Consider the following 11,048-nt stretch of genomic DNA (forward strand, 5'->3'; position numbering starts at 1 on the left):
AAAGAAACTGAGGGCTTAAATACAAGGAAGATTAATGAACTGAACAGACGCAGTTGCGTAGAACTGATTAACAACCAAGGAAACTAACTAGGAAACACAGGTAAACCAGAACAGGGAAAACAGAACCAAAACACAATGAATCTACACCAAAACAGAACATGCATGTTACAAAGGGAAACTCCTGCAAATGCATATGCAATAAGGTCAGCCACAAAAATAACTGTCCACACCTTATCATAGTTAATTTCTTACCGCTTATCTTTATTAAATCCTGACAGTATAGCTTTTTAACACCAAAAAAGGGTTTGCGCTTGGGCTATGACTCAGAGCAGCATTTATCAGCAATATCCACATTAATAACTAGCATAAAGGGATAGTTCACCTAAAAATAGTTCTTAAAAAAACTCTTTCTTCTGCTAAAGAACACAAAAATGAGATGTTAGACAGATCCTCAAATGTTGTCCATATAAAGTGAAAATGAATTTAAACTGGCAAGCTCTAAAATGACAGAAGAACATCATAAATACAGTCCACTGCATACTAATCTATATTCCAAGTTGTTTATATTATTGATTTTAATCACGTGGATGAAGCTCAGGAAATAACCACCCTTAACATAAACAATACCAGACAACGAAGCAAAAGAAACTGAGGGCTTAAATACAAGGAAAATTAATGAACTGAGCAGACGCAGTTGCGTAGAACTGATTAACAACCAAGGAAACTAACTTGGAAACACAGGTAAACCAGAACAGGGAAAACAGAACCAAAACACAATGAATCTAAACCAAAACAGAACATGCATGTTACAAAGGGAAACTCCTGCAAATGCATATGCAATAAAGTCAGCCACAAAAATAACTGTCCACACCTTATCATAGTTCATTTCTTACCGCTTATCTTTATTAAATCCTGACAGTATAGCTTTTTAACACCAAAAAAGGGTTTGCGCTTGGGCTATGACTCAGAGCAGCATTTATCAGCAATATCCACATTAATAACTAGCATAAAGGGATAGTTCACCTAAAAATAGTTCTTAAAAAAACTCTTTCTTCTGCTAAAGAACACAAAAATTAGATGTTAGACAGATCCTTAAATGTTGTCCATATAAAGTGAAAATGAACTTAAACTGGCAAGCTCTAAAATGACAGAAGAACATCATAAATACAGTCCACTGCATACTAATCTATATTCCAAGTTGTTTATATTATTTATTTTAATCACGTGGATGAAGCTCAGGAAATAACCACCCTTAACATAAACAATACCAGACAACGAAGCAAAAGAAACTGAGGGCTTAAATACAAGGAAGATTAATGAACTGAACAGACGCAGTTGTGTAGAACTGATTAACAACCAAGGAAACTAACTAGGAAACACAGGTAAACCAGAACAGGGAAAACAGAACCAAAACACAATGAATCTAAACCAAAACAGAACATGCATGTTACAAAGGGAAACTCCTGCAAATGCATATGCAATAAGGTCAGCCACAAAAATAACTGTCCACACCTTATCATAGTTCATTTCTTACCGCTTATCTTTATTAAATCCTGACAGTATAGCTTTTTAACACCAAAAAAGGGTTTGCGCTTGGGCTATGACTCAGAGCAGCATTTATCAGCAACATCCACATTAATAACTAGCATAAAGGGATAGTTCACCTAAAAATAGTTCTTAAAAAAACTCTTTCTTCTGCTAAAGAACACAAAAATGAGATGTTAGACAGATCCTCAAATGTTGTCCATATAAAGTGAAAATGAACTTAAACTGGCAAGCTCTAAAATGACAGAAGAACATCATAAATACAGTCCACTGCATACTAATCTATATTCCAAGTTGTTTATATTATTTATTTTTTACTTCATTATATGGAAAATGGCAGCATGGACATTCCACGTAAGATCTCCTTTTATGTTTAACTGAAGAAAGAAAGTCATATTGGAGGATTTATGCAAACTTACTAACCAAATCAGTAATACCAATTGTGTTACAAAATGTTTTAACCAGTTAACTGTCAAGCTAAAACAGAGTTTAGTAAGTTAATAGAGCTTAATTTCCTTGTTTGTTTCATGATCTGCTATTTGTTATAAAAGTATTTAATTGAAGAAATTTATGTATTTTAAATAAAATGTCAGATTGGGCTACTTTTGTAGTGGTTCATCAGTTACTTTTTTATTTATTTTTGCTTTTTGTCAGTACCTGACAAGAGAGTCAGATACTTTTATAAGATTGAAGCTTGATTAGATGGTCTTTTGTCTGCAGGGGGAGGATTGTTTGGCCTTGTATTGAAGAATAACCGTTTCAGGCGCACTTCAGTTGTCTTCTTAGGGATGGTTGTGCACTTTGTGGCCTTCTACCTGATATTCCTCAACATACCAGATGATGCACCTGTGGTTCTTCAAACAAGCTCACAGCATAAACCATATCTGGCACCAAGGTATAACAATATAAGCGGCATGATTTTTTCCTCCCAAACCAGTTCTTCGCAAAGCCAATTTCATTGGATAAGATTAGGGTGAAGGGTTGGGTTAGGGGGTCAGTGTGGGGCGCTGTGGCAAGTGTTTGAGTGTGCGAATGACGGTTGGCTGTCTGCCCATTATAGTGGCACAGAATGCCAATTTGTCTAAACAAGCCTGACACACAAGATCCTCGCCATAGAAATAGCTGCTATTGTGAACTTGTCTCTTACCTTCAGCAGCAGCACAAACACCGTGTCTACTGTTGTCGCGGCATAACAGCTAAATGCTCTCTAGTACAATGGATGCAACCAAACGACCGTTTAAAATCAATTTGTCCTTTGTGTCAAGTAGTGTGACTACATGTAGTACGACATAAATAGACAAGGGCATCAGTTCACAATCTGGGAATTTGTCCTGTCACATCGCACTACATCCAGTGTAGATAAAATCACTGATTATAATTATTGTCTTTAGTCGCTTTGCTCTGCTCGTATCTGGTATAGACATGGTGAAAGTCTGTTGATGTCTGTGTACACTTTATTCACTCTTGCAGCGTGTCCATAGCCCTGCTGTGCAGCTTCTTGCTGGGTCTTGGGGACAGCTGTTTTAACACTCAACTCTACAGCATTCTGGGCCGGGCGTATGCTGAGCAGAGTGCACCAGCCTTTGCTATTTTTAAGTTCATACAGGTACAGACATTTTGAATTTATTCAAATTGTATTTTGCTAAGATTCACTTCAACAAGTTCTGCTATTTATTCAAAGAAGACACAGGCCTGTTTGCAGTTTTGCTTAGCATGTTGCTTACCAAATGGGGCAATATAAACTGTGTAACCACTATCGTTCAAAAATTTGGAGGCAGTAAGATTTTTTTAAAAAGAAATTATTATTATTATAGGACACATTAAATTGATCAAAAGTGACAGGAAAGACATTTATAATGTTACAAAATATTTCTATTTATATTCATCAAAGGCTCCAGAAAAAAAAAAAAAAACTTTGATATTAATCAGAAATGTTTCTTGAGCATCAAATCATCATATCAGAATGATTTCTGAAGGATCATGTGACACTGAAGATTGGAGTAATGATGCTGAAAATTCAGCTTTGCATCACAGGAATAAATTACATTTTAAAATATAATGAAAACAGTTCTTATATTGTAGTAATAATCAACTACAATTAATTATTATAATATTGTAGTAATAATTAACAATAATACACATAAAAAAATAAATAAATAAAAAATCAGCCTTGGTGAACATAAGAGACTTCTTTCAAAAACATTTAAAAAGTCTTACCAACCCCAAAGCTGTGTGTGTGTATTCATATAAATAAATATATTATATAAATAAAAAAACAATCAAATTTACATGCTGTCACATTTCCTAAGCGTGGTGAAGGCAGAAGGCAAGACGTAGAAGATAAATTCAAACAGACTTTAATAATACAAGGAAAACCTAAACCAAACTCCAAACCAAACGAGAACCGACCATGAGAGCCAAAACACAAGCAGATTATATACAGAGAGAACACAAAGACAATTGGATAAACACAGGTGATACAAATGAGGGAACTGGGCTGGATTTCCTGATAACGTTGTCTCTTAGCGCGCTACGAAGACTCTAAAGGTAGACCTTAACTGAAGATATACCGTTTCTAGGCGTGTTCCCCGAACTATCCCTTAGGAGGTTGCTTAAGGTATATCTTCTTAAGTACGACGTTACCAGGTGCTGTCCGTGGCGGCGGTGCTGAATTGGTTGATATCGATGGCTCGAGAATCGACAATTCACTCTATATACAGGGGCTGGCTTCACTGCGTTATTTGAGAAATCAGTGTTTTTTATAAAAAGAAGTACTTCAAAAGTAGAAATTGCATTTCAAATTGCAAACTAAATCTATATTGTAATTTATCTATATTCTGGGGGCGCTGAGCCCCCATCAGCCTGAGTTCAAGCCGACCGTTATTTATAACAAAGTTTTAATTCCTTGGAGACCCGTCATACAGCTGGCAGACATGTAGCTATCGTGTTTATATATCGTTTTTTAAATTTTTTATTCACAATATTAACAAACTTGTTAACTATAGCCTATCATGAATTTTATGATATATTCAGATTGTAAATATGTGGAAGTGAATATGTTTTGTCACTCGATGAGTTTGCACGGCAATTCAGAGCTGTCAGATTTACGAAATATTCCCCGAAATACATAAAAGTATGTGGCTGGTGACCTGGGAGAAGAATAGAGTAAACTTTATTGTTTCATACACATTGTGTATCTGATATGAATAAAACACTTTGTCAAATTATATAATTGAAAGGGTTATTGTTGCAGCTTCCGTAGACATCAGTGTATGGAATTTGATTTTAACAAACTAAAAATGTATTTTTTAAGCAGTAGCCTACTTAATTCAAATGTGTATTTAAATGTCTGAAACCTAAAATAAACCTGATGAGGTTAAAAACACCGAATAGTTGTGATATGACAAGTTTTCTTTGTTCTGTTCCTTCCTGTATACTTAAAGGTCTTCTAAGCGATGTCACGCGTTTTTAGGCCAAAACATTTTTTGTCACATACAGCAAACATCTCCTCACTATCCACTAGCTGCCTGTCCCCTGAACACACTGTAAAAAAAACGCGGTCTCTGTAGTCGCCACAAGCTCCGAAAACGGCAACAAAAACAAACTGGTGCAGCCTGGACCACGAAACATAATAAACATGCTCCAGCCAATAACCAACAAGATTGATTTTAAATGCGCGTTCATGACTGTTTCAGGAAGCACGGAGGGGAGGAGGAGGAGGAGGGAGGGTCTAGCTAGCCTCTGTTTAGTTTGACAACACTTCGAACGTCAACAGGAAGTTACTAAGCTCATGATCGCTTAGAGAACCTTTAACTAAGAACGTTCTGCACGTCTGTCTCTAGCTCAGCGCTAAAGCACATTTGAATTTAGCAGTGACCTTTGCATTTTATTGTTTGCCATAATCCTAATCGAACACTGGGTATATTACAACTTCAGAATTATATTCGTATTGACTGTCAACAGTGATAAGGTATAGCTAAGAGTGGTCCAGACAAACCTTACGAAAGTATGACTTAAAGGTGCTAAAGAGGATGTTTTGTTTTATACATTTTTGCAATATTACTTGAAACTGTCTTTACTAACTGATAAAAGACTATTTATTAGGTGCACTGAAAGGAATAATATTAATATACATCATCTGTGCACGAGCTAGGGCCTTAAAAACATCAGCCAATCGTTTGTGTGATCATCGCGTAAATGATTGGCTCTCTGGCTTGTCAATCACTGCCGTGACGTTCCTTGTGAGAGACGTGCGCGGCTGCGCGCTCCAGTAACTTTCCACACTCCACAGGCGGCGCATGCGATGTTTTTGTCAGGAGACAGGAGTAACAACTGCAGATTATGAGTTACCTGCGGTCAGTCCGACATAATGAATCCACTAACACGACACAGCAAATGCCGGTGGTAAACAAACACTCGTGTTCCAATACTCGTGCACGAGTTTTGGGAGGCGTTCCTTCGAAGGAGGGGTGTTGTTCTTACGCATGCGCTCATTTCAAAAACTCAGTAACAGTCTTTGGTTTCTCAGTCGACGAAAAGATCCTCTTTAGCACCTTTAACTAAGAACGTTTCGGGAAACACGTATTAACGTTAAGTTGCAGCTTAAGGTATAATTTAAGAATGACGTAGAGTTAAGAAGGTTTTGGGAAATCCAGCCCTGGTGAGTAACCATAGTAACAAACTAGAAAGTAATGAGTAACCTAATACAGTGGTTCCCAGACCTGTCCTTAAGGACCCCCAGAACTGCATATTTTGTATGTTACCTTTATCTGACACACCTACTTCAGATCTTGCAGTCTCTACTAATGAGCTGATGAGTTGAATCAGGTGTGTTAGATGAGAGAGACATCCAAAATGTGTTGAGTGTCCTTCAGGACAGGTTTGGGAACCACTGACCTAGTAGACAAAGTGGCAAGAAACTGAGAACAAAGGAGATGTGACTGAAGATAAAGAAAGAGTCCATAAGGGTGAAACTAAGCATAATCATGACACACGCGCATATGTGTGCATCTATTGTATGTATTTTTGTGCATCTAATCATAAGATTTAATGCACAGCCGACATTCTACTTACATGGAAGATGATAATCTGATGTGATTAGACATGGTATTTTGAGCATTAAGTACTGCTGGTTTACGTCAGAAGAATATCTGTAGAATATACTGGGTATATTACAACTTCTTGGTATATTACAACTTCTTTTTTAGCCATTAAAATAAGGATCTGAAAGTTTGAGGGGGAAATTGCACTTCATTTAAAAGCTATTTATTTATCCCATAACTTTGGTGGATATATCCCTTAACTTTTTTTAATGAATAAAATGCATTTAAATTTCCAGTGTCCAGTAAATAAGGTGAATTCGATGATTCAGTGTCAATAATACACCCCCTTTCTCAGTCTATTTTTGCAGCTGTGGCGTTCTTCTACAGTGGTTATATACTTCTGACCTGGCAGCTCCTTGTTATGGTCATCATGGGATTCATAGGAACACTGTGTTTTTTCATGGTGGAGAGGATGCAGAATATGTCAGCTGATACACAGGAGTATTAGATTGGAGCCTCGACCAGGACACATTTCAGTAAGCATTTGTACTACTTGCACTATTTGTTTGTTGTAATTAAGATTGAATTATAAGTATGCAGCACTACTTTGGATTTATGAGAAGGTGCCTTTTGTGTTTTTTTTTTTTTTTGGGGGGGGGGACCTTAAAATACATAAATTAAAAATAATGAATATTATTATTTTTAATATCTCTTTACACGCTTTGATAGAATATTGTTAGTTGGAATTGCATTACCATATTCCAAATCTGTATTGGAATTGTATTACAGTAAAATTACACTTCAAATGATATTACATACATTAAAGGTGCACTCAGTAAGGTTTTGTTTCTGTTGTGTTTACTGACATGGCAATCATCTTCAAGTTATACTGACACCTAGTTGCGTAGTTGCAGCATCATGCAAAAGGTCTTGACTTGTTGATTTTGCTGTGGAAATCACATGACTTTTTTTTTCCATGAGCGAAAGAGTCATATAACAAGATAAAACTAGTATTCAGCTGTTCATGTGATTTCAGCATGGCCACCCTAATGAGGTGTTGTGCGTTATGTGTAAAGCAAAAACATGAGGAAAAATACTGAGTGCATCTTTAAGATTCATGTAAAATGATGTTGTTGACAATCAGGTGATACTTCAGCTGAATGATATATATATATATATATATATATATATATAATTGTGTAGACATTTCATATATATCAGGGTCGGAATTTGGCGTGGACTTTGGGGCAAAAATGCCACCAAAATGAACAAAATTTAAAGGGTTAGTTCACCCAAAAATGAAAATTCTGTCATTAATTACTCACCCTCATGTCGTTCTACACCCGTAAGACCTTCATTCATCTTCAGAACACAAATTAAGATATTTTTGATGAAATCCGATGGCTCAGTGAGGCCTGCATTGACAGCAAGATAATTAAGACTTTCAATGCCCAGAAAGCTACTAAAGACATTTTTAAAAAGTTCATGTGACTACAGTGGTTCAACCCTAATGTTATGAAGCGACGAGAATACTTTTTTGTGCATCAAAATAACGACTTTATTCAACAATATCTAGTGATGGGCGATTTCTAAACACTGCTTCATGAAGCTTCGAAGCTTTACAAATATTTTGTTTCGAATCAGTGGTTCGGAGCATGTATCAAACTCACATGAAATGAAATCAAAGTCACATGATTTCAGTAAACGAGGCTTTGTTTCGTCACAAGTGTTTCAAAATTTCAATGGTTCACCACTGGGGGGCGTGACTTTGGCAGTTTGATACACGCTCCGAACCACTGATTTGAAACAAAAGAATAATAAAGCTTTGAAGCTTCATGAAGCAGTGTTTTGAAATCGCCCATCACTAGATATTGTTGAATAAAGTCGTTATTTTGTTTTTTTGGCGCACAAAAAGTATTCTTGTCGCTTCATAACATTAGGGTTGAACCACTTTAGTCAGTGTTCATTGCTTGCTTCCTTTATGTAATTAAATTATTCACAGTTTAAATAATTTGTTTTTTACTACTGAAATAACCAATGTGAAGTCTTAATTTTCTAATCTGTAAAAAGCTAAACAGATCTGAGCTTGTTTCGTCTGTATAACCAGAATATGGCTTGCTTTCTATTAATCAGCATTACAAATATCAACATAGCAGTAATCATTATTGTGATTGATTAAAGAAACTGGTTAAATTTAAGTTTCTGAAATAAAAAAAAACAACAACACAGACTATTATTACAAATATTGCTACTGGAAAAGTTAATTTCTGACCCTGATATATATTTATATATAGGAAATGGAAATTCCATGCAAAGAGGAGCTGTATCATTTCAGTTTAGTTAAGAAAGCATTTCTCTCAGGGTCCTGCTGTGTGATTTTTATAGCTCTGAATATGACATCAATCTGCTTTCAGATTTCTTCTCTAAAATGATTTTATATTGTATATACCCTCTGTGTTTTTTATTGTGAAACATTTTTTGAACTTTAACTGTGCAGTCGTCACCAGAAAAACATACCAGATAAGCTGGTTCAGATAATGAAAGTATAACCCATAGTTAAGTGAACTCATTTGGCCTGAGAACTTTGTCACAAGACAAGCAGAACTGGTTTAAACAAGTATCTTTACACAAAGGTCTTAAAGGGTTAGTACACCTAAAAATGAAAATTATGTCATTAATGACTCACCCTCATGTCATTCCAAACCCGTAAGACCTCCGTTTTAGTCCGAGAGCTTTCTGTCCCTCCATTGAAAATGTATGTACGGTAGACTGTCCATGACCAGAAAGGTAATAAAAACATCATCAAAGTAGTCCATGTGACATCAGTGGGTTAATTAGAAGTTTTTGAAGGATCGAAAATACATTTTGGTCCAAAAATAACAAAAACTACGACTTTATTCAGCATTGTCTTCTCTTCCGGGTCTGTTGTCAATCCGCGTTCACGACTCCGCAGTGATGCTGCTGACCTGGACCATACGCTGTGTTACCTGGTGCGCCCGAGCTTCGTTTACTAGGGCTGTTCGATTACGGATTTTTTGGAATCGATTCCGATTCCTGTTTCTGGAATCGAAAGAATCGATTCCTCACTGTTATTTCCGATTCCGATTTTAATGCCAACACCATCTAACATTGTCGCATCTTACTGTGCCACACAGCGAGAAACTCTCTACACCGGGCGTGACAAAGCGACCGTTGCAAATCCATTTGTCCTTCCTATTAGATGTATAGCGAGTGCTGCTTGTTCATAGAACGAGGCATTTACTTAGGGGATTTGTCACGTTGTGCTTCCTGCGTCAGATGTAGACAGTAGACACAGTGTAAAGACTAGGAATATGTTCACCATATACATATATGCAGTAGATTCTATTTACATACATACCTACCTACACACACGTATATATATACACTTATGTATGTGGATAGATAGATTTTTATTTATTTGTGGTACATGTATTTCATCCAGTATCATAAAACTATAGCTAAAATCCCTGTTAATTCCAAAAGCAGTTTGTTCAGGAACACACTCATGCACACTTTACACATATAAACTTTTTTTAGGACCTTTACACATATAAATATTCTTCGCGTGAGTGTGATTGATTGTTGTTGTCGATTGATTTATTCTTCTGGTCCTAAACTACAACGAGTAAGATCAAACCCCGCCCAGCAACCGATTCTAAAGATTTCATTGGGTCAGTCATTGCGCTGATTGCCTACACAATGCTGAAATAATCATCCTACCCTAAACCATACTCTGTGTCACGACTGGATCCATTTATTTTGTCTGAACTTTATTTCTTTACATGTGACGTGATTATGTTGACAAATGAAATCGGCTACAGGCTGCGGTTTGTGTTAAAAAAAAAAAAAAATTAAAGAGGAGTCGATTCCCCTTAATGGAATCGATTCCAACCTTTGGAATCGACTCTCAATTCCCAACGCCTCGGAATCGATTCCCAGCCCTATCGTTTACAGTCTGAGGGTGACGCACGCTGTAAACAAAACAACCTTCGCAAGCATTTTTTTGCTCAGCCATATTTATTTGAACCCGAATACACGGACGAAGAACTAAGAGCGATGGAAGAAGCTCCTACACAGCAGCAACCGCTGTCACAAGCAGCGTCACTGCGGAGTCGTGAACGCGGATTGACAACAGACCCGGAAGAGAAGACAATGCTGAATAAAGTTGTAGTTTTTGTTATTTTTGGACCAAAATGTATTTTCGATGCTTCAAAAACTTCTAACTAACCCACTGATGTCACATGGACTACTTTGATGATGTTTTTATTACCTTTCTGGACATGGACAGTCTACCGTACAAACACTTTCAATGGAGGGACAGAAAGCTCTCGGACTAAATCTAAAATATCTTAAACTGTGTTCCGAAGATGAACGGAGGTCTTACGGGTGTGGAACGACATGAGGGTGAGTCATTAATGACATAATTTTCATTTTTGGGTG

At 36.7% G+C, this 11,048-nt stretch overlaps 1 protein-coding gene across 1 annotated transcript in view; it reads left to right on the plus strand.

Moving 5' to 3' along the window:
- The window catches only part of LOC125270060 (UNC93-like protein MFSD11), a 24,058-nt gene extending 16,203 nt beyond the window's left edge, over positions 1-7,855 (plus strand). Inside the window, exons 12-14 of the mRNA XM_048193260.1 lie at positions 2,266-2,440; positions 3,016-3,151; positions 6,943-7,855. Coding sequence (XP_048049217.1) covers positions 2,266-2,440; positions 3,016-3,151; positions 6,943-7,095 — 464 coding nt within the window. The 3' untranslated portion in view covers positions 7,096-7,855. The remainder of the gene's footprint in view (positions 1-2,265; positions 2,441-3,015; positions 3,152-6,942) is intronic.
- Positions 7,856-11,048: the final 3,193 nt, after the last annotated feature.

The sequence above is a fragment of the Megalobrama amblycephala genome, linkage group LG1 (genome assembly GCF_018812025.1).
Source record: "Megalobrama amblycephala isolate DHTTF-2021 linkage group LG1, ASM1881202v1, whole genome shotgun sequence".
NCBI classification, from domain to species: domain Eukaryota; kingdom Metazoa; phylum Chordata; class Actinopteri; order Cypriniformes; family Xenocyprididae; genus Megalobrama; species Megalobrama amblycephala.